General features: G+C 40.4%; 1 protein-coding gene and 1 long non-coding RNA gene across 6 annotated transcripts in view; one reads left to right on the top strand and one right to left on the bottom strand.

Annotated features, from left to right (window-relative positions):
* Positions 1-12348, top strand: part of PDE7B (phosphodiesterase 7B) — a 344516-nt gene that overhangs the window by 250297 nt on the left and 81871 nt on the right. For all 5 annotated transcript variants that reach the window (XM_043888459.1, XM_043888462.1, XM_043888461.1 and 2 more), the window contains one exon: positions 4924-5007. In XM_043888459.1, the coding sequence (XP_043744394.1) occupies positions 4924-5007 (84 nt within the window). The remainder of the gene's footprint in view (positions 1-4923; positions 5008-12348) is intronic.
* Positions 1-12348, bottom strand: part of LOC122684385 — a 69137-nt gene that overhangs the window by 54705 nt on the left and 2084 nt on the right. The window lies entirely within an intron of this gene.

Here is a 12348-nt window from a genome sequence, read left to right on the forward strand (position 1 = left end):
CACAGAGTTCAAAAGTCTGTCCTGTATTTCTGTGTCTCTTTTTCTGTTTTGCATATAGGGTTATCATTACCATCTTTCTAAATTCCATATATATGTGTTAGTATGCTGTAATGTTCTTTATCTTTCTGGCTTACTTCACTCTGTATAATGGGCTCCAGTTTCATCCATCTCATTAGGACTGATTCAAATGAATTCTTTTTAATGGCTGAGTAATATTCCATGGTGTATATGTACCACAGCTTCCTTATCCATTCGTCTGCTGATGGGCATCTAGGTTGCTTCCATGTCCTGGCTATTATAAACAGTGCTGCGATGAACATTGCAGAGCAGAAAAAGAAGTAAAAGGAATCCAGATAGGAAAAGAAGAAGTGAAACTCTCACTGTTTGCAGATGACATGATCCTCTACATAGAAAACCCTAAAGACTCTTCCAGAAAATTACTAGAGCTAATCAATGAATATAGTAAAGTTGCAGGATATCCTTATTTTAAAGCAATGATCTATTACACCTAATAGCCGTTAGGTTTATGAGTATCTGCTTCCCAGGTTGTAATTGTAGTTACAGCCAGAATAACCATTTAACAGAATCTTTCAAGTATGTGTTCTGTAGCTTCTTGTTGTTGCTGTTGATTTGTTTGGGTATCTTTGCTATCAACGTGTTTCACTGTTATTTGTCTTTTTTTCTCAGAAGTGGTATTGCATCATAAAAAAAATTATCTTAAGAAAGAAAGAAAGAATATGAAAGTGGCTCAGTCATGTCTGACTCTGCGACTTCATGGACTATACAGTCCGTGGAATTCTCCAGGCCAAAGAGCTTGAGTAAATTAGTTGCCAGGTCATCTGAGTTCTGCTGAATAATATTTTTAATAATTGCCTTCCATTTCTTACTTTAAAATAATAGATGTGTTGTTGATCCAGAGCAGGATTTGGTTGTCTTATTCATACAGTCCATTTCCACTGAAGTGCTATTTGAATAAACATCTATCTGATTGAATCTCAAATTCATCAAGGGGCTGGATTCCCTGGTATTTAGTTTCCAGGAATCATGATGAATATATACTTGGTTTATGGGCAAAAACAATCAGAACATACATTATGCAATAAGAAGTTAATGCTTAACTCTTTATATAAGTTTTTTATCCTGATACTATAGAAGGATGGTTGATTAAGAACATGGGGTTTGGAGCCAGTTCTGAGTTTAAGCACAAACTCTCCACTCACTAGCTCTGAGCACAGACAAAATATCAAATTTGGCCTCAGTTTCCTCATTGGTGAATGGTATAATAATAATATTAATAGCTTCTTCGATGAGTTGTTGGGTAGGTAATATGAGACAATGCATGTAAAATGCTCAGCACAGCATAAGTATTCAATAGCGTTAACTATTATCGTTATTCAATAACGTTAACATGCTATTTTTCAGGCACTTGATAATTTCCTCACAAAAGTCCTGTGAGGTGTGGAAAAATGCTACATAATACAAATTTAAATATTAAAAAATTGGACCTCGAAGTGGTTATTGATTAGCCCAAGGTCACCCAAAATGGCAAAATGCTAATCCTCTCGGTAACAGGAGTTTCCTGATCCTAGCTTATCATCCCCTTTTTACACACTCTGCCACCTGGTGCTGTCTCCTCACAGTTTCTCTAAATCTAAAGTCTTACAGAATAATGGGTCATCTCTGCCTTAGACTTTCAGATGGACAAATGGAATAAACTCTGGCAGAGGCTTTAAAACCCATACTGATATTAGAAATTTTCTGGGAAAATAATAACATCAGAACTACAAAACTAGGAAGAACTGTTTGGTAAAACTGAGAAGAAAATACTAGTGAAGAAGTGAATTCTGAATAATGAGCCTGAAACCCATAGGAAAAGCCCAAAAGGATGACATAGTAGGTAAACAAATCCACAAGCCCAGCCAGCTTTCCACCAAATGAAGACAGTCTCACTTCTGCATAGGTTTTCAAGTGTGTGTCTCTTACTGTCGCTCATAAAATATAAATTCATTTAAATGCAGTGCTGAATTTGTTGTATCATTTTAACATGGGGGTCTATGACTTTTTTAACTTTAGAAACCAGGTGTGTACACTTCATAGGGCTAAAAATCAATGGTATCGAGGAGAGATCTTTGCCTATGAAGCTGAACAACCTAGATTTAAGGACTAACCCTGCTAATTGTAAGCTTAAAGCACCATAAATTCAGGCAGTCAAAGTCAATAGACAAATGGATAAAGAAGATACAGTATATATACACAGTGAAACATTACTCAGTCATAAAAAAGAATGAAATTCTGCCACTGCAACAACGTGGATGGACCTAGAGAATATTATGCTCAGTGAAATTAGTCAAACAGAAAACCACAAAAACATTTGATATGACTTATGTGTGGAATCTAAAAATTAACAAATGAATATATATAGCAAAAGAAAGACTCACAGACACAAAAAACAAATTAGTGGTTACCAGAGAGGAATAAGAAGAGGAGGGGGCAAGATATGGGTATGTGATTAAGAGAAACAAAGTGCTATGTATAAAATAGAGAAGGAACAAGGATATATTGTATAGCACTGGGAATTATTGCCATCATCCTATAACAACATTTGAAAGAATATAATCTATTAAAAACACTGAATCACTATACTATACACCTGAAACTAGTATGATATTGTAAAACAACAATATTTCAATAAAGAATAATGAAGTTTAAAAATAAATAAATTCAGTCTACTAAATGCCTTTAAGGGGCCTGAGACCTGAGCTGAGACCAGTAGGGTGAAATAGCAGTCCTTCACCCTCTTTTCTGAGCCTTTGTTTTCTCACCTATGAAGTAAGAGGAATAATAGTGGTTCTCCTTACAAGGCTATTGTGAAGATCCAAAGAGAGAAACAAGAAAATAAATGCACTATAATGTCTATGAAAGTGTTTTGTAAACTCTTTAGAGAGTTATAAACATAAAGATGTTGAAGACAACCCAAGGAGAGAAAAACTCTTCATGTTTTGCCAGTGGCTTTCCTATAACTATTGACCATCCACCCCAATGAACTTATCAGATGCTAGCATTCTCTTGTTTAATGCCAGATTATATTCATTATATTCATATTTTGAAATGTACTTTTCCATCCTTTCCCTCCTCCTCCCACTTTTCTGTATTCTGTAAATTGTAACATTCTTTAATATCAATATGGCACTACAACATCAGATTATACAAACCATTAAGTAAAGCATAAATATAAAATTCAAAGCAAGAATTGCCCAAGGGCTCACAGCTTGCAATTCATAAGCCCATGTATATACAAGGCCCATCTGTGAGGAATATTTTAAACAGTCAGTCACATGAATTATAACTGATGGAGATCTCACCCAGGCCCTGGTAAACTCCAGGAGTTAAGGAGAGAAGACTGTTCCTCTTCTCCACTCATAGGTGGAGGCCCTGGTGCCACCTCATGTCTGGGAAAGAGTGGTTTATGGAAGTGGACCCATTACTCCTGGAACTGAAACCTTCCCCAGTTCAAATCTTTCAGAAATATATTGGGTCTCATGTGTTTTTACCTCTCCTCTGAGTTCATGTTATATGTACTAATTGGTAGATTTGGTCTTTATATCTATTCTAGTCAATAGAAGACATTCACTTAGAGTCAGCTAAATACCAGACAACACACAAAGCACTATGGAGAAATGCAGAACACAAAATATGATCCCAGCTTTGCAGGTGTGTAGAAGGAAGTAAAACCAGCATTTATTTGCAGGCAGCAAGTATAATTTTAGATTCTCCAACCAATGCACCTTGAAGTGAGGCAACTGAGGCTCAGAGAAATAAAGTTTCCAATATCACACAAGTAGCAAGTGTCTGAGCTAAGTTTATCCAAGGTCTACCTTGTTCTAATGTTGCTGAAGCTGAAGCTCCAATACTTTGGCCACGTGATGTGAAGAGTTGACTCACTGGAAAAGACCCTGATGCTGGGAAAGACTGAAGGCAGGAGGAGAAGGGGACGACAGAGGATGAGATGGTTAGATAGCATCACTGACTCAATGGACATGAATTCGAGAAAGTCTGAGAGAGAGTGAAGGACAGAGGAGCCTGGTGGGCTACAGTCCTTGGAGTCACAAAGAGTCAGACACGACTTAGTGACTGAACAACAACAAGTGAATAAGTACTAGAAACTTTTAGCACCCGCGAAGGTGGCGCTAGGGGTAAAGGACCTGTCTGCCAATGCAGGAGACATAAGAGACATGGGTTCAATCCCTGGGTCAGGAAGATCCCCTGGCGGAGGGCAGGGCAACCCATTCCAGTATTCCTGCATGGAGAATCCCATGGACAAAGAAGCTTGGTGGGCTGCAGTCCAGGCAGTCGCAAAGAGTCGGATGCTACTGAAGCAATTTAACACTCGAAACTTTACACACTGAGTGTCTAAAGTACTAGGAGCTAGATGGGCCCTGGCAGATTCTAAGGCAGGTCAAATGATACAACCTGAGAAGCAAAGAAGGTGGATGCCAGTCAGAGGAAAAACAAACACCTGTGCTGGACCAAGAGAAACAGAACTGTGGGTAATTAAAACTTCCAATTCGAATAAAAGCTCTAATCCCAGCATGCTATTTGTCCTCCAGATTAAGATGCTTCATCTTTATGGCAATAGGAAGAATAAAAAAAACTACGGGAACTTTGTAAATTACCAAAATGTTCACAGACCTATCTTCCAGACAGATATAAAGGCATGCTGCTTCACTGGTTAGAATATTGCCAAGTCCATTACGCTCAGCATTCATTAAATATCCCATAGCACTCTCTTAAAGTGGATGGAATCGTTTTTCTCCTGATATTTGGTGTTGGTTCCAGTGACATAAGTGGGTAAGAGAATTTACAGAGGAAAAGTGAATACACTTGGCAACGTTTTCAAACGTTTGTTTGGATTTTGTTTTCTAGGAGATGTACGACTGAGGGGTCAGACGGGGGTTCCTGCTGAACGCCGCGGCTCCTACCCATTCATCGACTTCCGCCTCCTTAACAGTGAGTAATCAAGTGTACCTGGAAAGGAACAAACGTTTCCTTTAAAAAATTAAATAAAATAAAATTCTCACTTCCCTCTGAACTTCAAAACCCTCGGAGGTCTGCCTTCCTTCCTCTGTGTCTCCCCTCCCAATTGCAAATTAACCCTTGGTCTTTAGATTTCCTTCGTAGTGAAGTCATTCAGCCCAGCCCTACCTCTCAGAGCTTGGGCGGCAGTGGGGTGTCCAATGAAGTCATGTCAGCTTGAAAAATGTAAATCTTCCAAACTGTGAAGCCCTATACAAGGAAACAATTCCCTCCACTATCCAGGACTTTCTCTCCACCTTCAGCCAGGACTAGACCAGATGAGATTCTATTTTATTTTTAAAACTCCACAAGGAAACCTATTCTACCACTGCCCTTAGTAACCATACATTATCTTATTTCCCTTCTTTATCTAATCTAAGTCTCTGAGGTCTGTTCTTGCACTCCTGGTAGAACTCTTCACCATGGCAAAGTCATTTCAGTCTCTACTTGCTGCTGCTTCCGCCATTATGACTACTTAAGAAGTTCATTTATTGCTACCGTCCCACTTTCTATTTTATTCCTCTTTTGGAGATTTGCTCAACCTCTGGTTCATAATTCTCTTAAACTCAGGTTCCTCTGGAAACCCAAACCAGTAACAGTCACCATTCCAGGTTTCATGTCTTTTATTACCATCATCCTTCACTTGGGACTTGGGGGTAGGGAATGAAGAAAAATGAGTATATTTCACAACTTACTCCAAGGTTTTCAGTATTTGGTTCTCATATCACTTCCCATCCATAAATTTCAAAGTGCTGGGTTGTACCCACAAAGTATTACTTTTCTTTGGCATAAACAAGTTTAACTCAAGATGTAATTTGATTTATCTTGACCCCTGAAAATTACTAGAAGAAACTGGAACTTGCTATTTCTGATCCTTAGATCCTCCCAAGATCAATGAAGGATGGACATGAGTGTATTTCTCCTGGCTTATTCACCTCCCATATCAGTGTGCAATATCTGTCTTTGCAGTTCTTTCAGAGACAGAGATTTGGAGTAACTCTTTTCATACTAGAGACAACCCCCCTCACCCATTCCCCCAAAATTGCATTTTAGAGGCTAGAATCTGAGTCACTAGACTAATGCAGTTTTGGTCACAGCCTGTGAGGAGCTCCAACAGTGTCTCTTATTGCTGTTGTTGTTGTTTAGTCACTGTTGTGTCTGACTCTTTGCAACCCTGTGGACTGTAGTATGCAGGCTCCTCTGCTCATGGGATTTCCCAGCCAAGAATACTGGAGTGGGTTGCCATTTCCTCCTCCAAGGGATCTTCCTGACCCAGGGATCAAACTCACATCTTCTGCTTTGGCAGGCAGATTCTTTACTGCTCAGCCACCAGGGAAGCCGACAGTGTCTCTTAACCCCTCCTTATAACCCTGAATGCGTTGTTCCAGCTACCCATGGAAGTTACCCCTTGAGACAGCCTCTAACCTCTATGGGTTTCCAGGTCCCAGCCATATGGCTTCACCAAGGAGTATGGGGATGAGCAAGGGCCTAATTTACTGTCCCATGTAGACCAGGACCCTCAACAGCACCACATTCTGAAGGTTAGAGGCAGAAAATAACCAAAAAACCTCTTTTCAATAGTAAATGAGATGTTATGTCATGGGTTCTAATATACAGCATGAACAAATTAGGAAAATAGGAGACATTTCCCCCTATAATTCCAAGGTTCCAAATGATAAACTCTTTTTTAAAATTTATTTATCCTAGTATTAATGAGCAACCTCAACTGCTAAGAATGGTTATCTTTGCAGGTGGAACTATGGAATATTTAACTGTCTACATCTTAGGCTTCTGTAACACTTGGATTTTTCAATATATTGTTTTACTTTTTAAGCTGAAAAAAATTGGAATGTAGAAAATATTTCAAGAGAAAGTTAATGTAGATAATATTTCATTGTTATATTATTCACAATATAATAGATCATCTGTAACCCGGTGCTTTCCTGTCATCCCTCTGCTGCAGATCCTCCAGGAACTTTCTGGCACCTAGCCCCAACCCTAGCCTCCTTTCCCTGACCCAGGTTGCTCTCTGTCCTCCATCCCCATTTCACCTTGCCTGTTGCTCATGACCTCCCACCCACTGAGTGACAGTGTTGGCCATCCATCTTATAATTCCCTTTCTCCTCTGTCTGCACGCCACTCTGATAACCCTTTCACTCATGTCTCTTTATCAGTAACATATGCTAAGGCAATGCCTTTGCTGTACTTCGTTTCATAAGCTGTCTCAATTTTTTTCCTAGATACAAAAAAACCTCATCCCTACATAGACTACAAGATCCTAAATGATATTCTCTTGATAGTTGTTGACCTTTTAGCAACTCCTGTCAACTTACTGAATGAAGGGTCTCCTCAAAAAGATATTAAATAATTATAAATGTCAATCATCCTCTTCATTTAACTGAGGAGCTCAGATAGAGCTGAAACCCTCTGAGACTTTTTCTTATTTGTGATACTACCCATTCCATTGTCTAGAACCAATGACATGACTGTGGTCACTCTCCACAGTTTCCTTAGGCTACAACAGAAGCAGCTTGTCACTCAGTAGCAGCAGATGTGTGGATATCTGTGTCATACAGAGTCACATAAGATATATGTGTCCTATCCCCTACTGCCTTATAGCAAAGAATCTACTTAATTTTCTTTGATCTCATCCTTGTCCATGTTGTGGTTTGCCTGAGCTGTTAGTGTCTGCTTTCCACCTAAAGGGAAACATTTTAAATATAACCTTATTAAAAAATGTAAAATAAACCCCTAAGAATATTTTGGGACTTCCTCCAAAAACTTTGTCTTACCTGTCGATTCCAATTCTACACCATAAGTACCAAATTCAAGTGATTTTTTAATGTAATTTACCTTAATTTTGAGTCAATTTTTCTAAGAATAGGCACAGACCCATTTTCCTCAAGTGCCTTCAGTTCTGTAAACTCTCCCAAGAATCTCATCTAGAACTTTTAAAAAAATAAAATAAAATACAGGAAAAACTGTATCACCATAACCTCTCTTCCCTGCGTCTGCATCCCTGCAGCCTTCCTCCTACAAGACTTTGTGAGAACCACACGGCTGCCCTTCCCTGTCCAGCGTGTCCATGACAGCTTACCCTCTTCCACCCACCTCAGCTATGCCTTGAATGGCTGAAACATGCACAAGCAAAAGCATGCACTAAGTAGTCAGATCCATGCACTTCTCCCATTAGCCACAACCCCCACCTGTCACAATAGGACAGGAGACATCAGAACTCCTATCTAAAATAACTGCCCTTCGATCAGAACACAGCTCCTAGGTATTAAAACAGAACTAGAACAGAGATGGGCAAACAATAGCCAATGCACCAAATCTGTGTCACTACCCTGCCTGTTTTGTCAACAAGATTTTATTGGAATACAGCCATGCCCATCCACTTACATGTTGTCTACAGTTGCTTTCACCCTACAATGGGAGAGCAGGTTAACAAAGACCATGTGATCCACAACGTCCCAAAGACTTAGTATATGACCCCTTACAGAAAAAAAAGTTACCAACCTTTAAGTTAGATTTTTTAATTGAGGTAAAGGAGTTTATGATATCTCCATAGATACATTCAATCCAGTCTATTTTCCTTTGTTAACAACATTTTCTTCTTTTCAATTCCCAGTGCCATGACTTTAAGAATTAACCAAATTTACATGCAGTAGGAGGATAAGCCAAAGTGAAACTCTCTTGCTGATCCAGATTTTAAACTCCACAATTATAATTTCTACATGCGCAAATGTTCTTCTTCAAGAGGTGCTCCTTTCCCCATATTCTTTGAGGGCAGAGAACTATGGTAACCATGTACCTGTCATCCATGTATAAGGTGACAATATATACCCTGCTTTGCCTGCAATAGCCCTAATTTGTACCTGTTGTCTAGGCATACTTATTAATAATGCTACCTTTCAAATATCATAATATCCAGACTTGGACAATAAATTACAATGCCAATGGATTATACGGTTTTTCCCACAAAAAGAGAACTCCAAGCCAACACCCCTCCTATGTTACCTGCAAACTGAGAATGAAGATCAGAAAATCCTCCTCATAAAAGAAATTCACCCAGATCAATAGACATGTGAGATAAAATTACTTGTTAATAGCCAATTTCATTTCCTGTTTATATTTTATACCATCTAGAAAAGAGGCATCTGTATGAATTTCCAGAAGCTTCTCTGGATCAGTAGCAGGAAACTGGTTTCAGCACCATTGTGTGCGAATCGGGAATCATAGGCTTTTAAAAAGACTCCTTTAACATCTAAGTATGGAGGGACAGAATGGAATGAGAAAAAGGGTGACAATGATTTTTATTCCACTTGTGGCTCTGAAACAGAGGACTGAAAGGAAGCAGGAGGGAAAGGAATGTAATTTCTCACATTATCCTCAGGCTGATTTCCGACATACTAATTTCATTTACTGACTTTGTTTGGGGGAAAACAAGAGAGGAGAGAATGTAGAGAAGAGCGTTCAGAGAGACAGGTGGCCACAGAGGTGAACGTAGCAGAAGCAATTACAGTTTTATGCAGAGCAGGTGGCTGCTGCGACCCCTGTTGCATCTCTGTCTCCTGACTTAATATAATCAGGAGCCTGAGTAGATAATAACTAGGGGGAGATGTTCCCGTGGCAACCATTTCAGAGCAACATGATGTGATTTCCATGTGGGCTCAGCGAAGGAAGTGACATAGAAAGCAAAGATGACTATGACTATAGAAAGCCGGTGACTATGGAGCTGGAGGGGAAGAAGGAGCGTCAGCTGGAGGTTTTAGGACACTAGCTATCAGTCGCCAGAGTACCTGGAGCTCCAGACCAGCCCTGAGGCGGTGCAGTAGTAGGTTAATTGGCTAATTGGCTTTTCTTATCAGTTAGTTTGTTAATCTTGATATTTAAAGTTCTATTCCTCCTGACCTGCCTCTCCACTCAGGGCAATTTTAGCTGTAGAAGCATGAGGTAATTTTCGTAGAGCTACCAAAATATTTTCCTTTGATTATAATTTCCAAAATAGAATATTTGCAAACATGTTTATATTAACCTTTATAAGTGAGAGACCCACATGCTTTATCAGAATCTTCCATCTAAACATATTACACCCTGCAGAAATATAAAATACATTCACATAAGGACCATCAACCAAAAGCCACCCTGCATGTTACAAATCTGGTGCTAAATGATATCCCCATCTAAAAGACGGTGGGGGGGGGGGGGGCAATTTGATTATAAATTCCATTTTCTAAGAGAGAATTCCTAGCAGATGGTGACAGCCTTTTAGTAAACTTCTGAAAGATAAGTTTTTTCCCATTTTTTTTTTTAACGTGAATCTGCCTGCAATGCAGATTCCTGGGTTCGATTCCTGGGTTGGGAAGATCGCCTGGAGGAGAGCAGGGCAACCCACTCCAGTGTTCTTGCCTGGAGAATCCCACGGACAGAGGAGCCTGGCGGGCTGCAGTCCATGGGGTCGCAGAGAGTGAGACCCAGCTGAGCGACTCAGCCACGGCACAGCAGAGTTGATTTACAATGTGTTAGTTTCAGGGGCACAGCCCAGCAACTCAGCTGCAGATGTATTTTTCCTTTGGCTTCTCTACCCTTAGAGGTTATTACAAAATATAGAGTATAGTTCCCTGTGCTATTCAGAAGGTTCTTGTGGGAGATCTCTATACATACATACCTGCTCAGTCGTGTCCAACTCTTTGCGACCCTATGCCCTACAGACTGCCAGGCTCCTCTGTCCATGGGATTTTCCAGGCAAGAATACTGGAGCAGGTTGCCATTTCCTCCTCCAGGGGATCTTCCAGACCCAAGGATGGAACCTGCGTCTCTTATGTCTCCTGCATTGGTGTGCAGATTCTTTACCCATGAATCCCATGAACGGATGAGGCTGGTGGGCCACAGTCCATCAGGTTGCAAAGAGTCAGACACGACTAAAGGACTAAGCACAGATGCAATTGTGATTTTAACCAACAATACTGTGTGATATATGTCAAAATTGCCAAGAGAGTAGGTCTTACCTCTTATCGCCACAAAAAAGAAATGATAACTAGGTGAAGGAATAGAAGTGTTAGCTATCACTATGGTAGTAATCATATTGTAATATATAAAGGTATCAAATCAGCATGTTGTACACCTTAAACTTACACAGTGCTCTATGTTGTTATGTCTCAATTTTCTAAAAATAAAAGAAAAACTTAAAGAACAAAAAATAGGAACTTCCCTGGCAGTCCAGTGGTTAAAACTCCATGCTTCCACTGCAGGGGGCACAGGTTCTATCCCTGGTCAGGGAACAGTCATTCCAAATGCCACATGGCAGCCAAAAAAATTAAAAACAGAAAATAAAATAGAAACATTCTTTAAAAAAGTGTTACTGTGATTTGAAAGAAGTCATGCTCAGAGCATGATATCCCACCAGTCCCGAACCCCAGCCCTGAGCTCTCCAAACAGAGTAGGAAGGCGCTAGCTGGGACCAGTTCAGATTTTTCCAGTGCCAAGGTAACGCCCCACAATTTCAAAGTTCAATATTTGCCTTCCTCTGGAAGAAAGGCAAGGCACTGGTTGTGGTTGTGGTGCCTGCTGACTCACCTGGAACATACTCCATGAGGGGCACTCAGGGTTTCTGGCTGAAGGCTCCCAGCACTTCAGATGCGGAAGTGCCAGACCCAGAAGATGGTTAGCCACCGAAATGCCACTGCATCACAGAAGGCAGAGTTGATGGTGTCCGCCTTGTTTCCCTCATTCCCTGTCACTATTCATCATTGGCCATTGGTAGATTGCCTCCTCGGGTAAGCAGTGTGCCAGCTACCAAAGATACAAAGATACAGGAGACGTAGACACTGGCTTCAAAGAATTTACAGAGACACGAAAATCAAAGTGAAAGTCGCTCAGTTGTGTCTGACTCTTTGCGACCCCATGGACTGCGTGGACTTCTCCAGGCCAGAATACTGGAGTGGGTAGCCTTTCCCTTCTCCAGGGGATCTCCCCAACCCAAGGAGCGAACCCAGGCCTCCCATATTGCAGGCAGATTCTTTACCAGCTGAGCCATAGGGGAAACCCAAGAATACTGGAATGGGTAGCCTATCCCTTCTCTAGGGAATCTTCCTGACCCAGGCAGTCAGATTCTTTACCAACTGAGCTATCAAGGAAGTCCTTTTTCAGAGACATAAGCAAATACATTTTGATATGATGTAATACATCTAATAATAATACATGAGTATTGAATAAAAGTGAGCTTCCCAGGTGGCTTAGTGGTAAAGAATCTGCCTGCCAATACAGGAGACT

The sequence above is a fragment of the Cervus elaphus genome, chromosome 26 (genome assembly GCF_910594005.1).
Source record: "Cervus elaphus chromosome 26, mCerEla1.1, whole genome shotgun sequence".
Classification (NCBI taxonomy): Eukaryota; Metazoa; Chordata; class Mammalia; order Artiodactyla; family Cervidae; genus Cervus; species Cervus elaphus.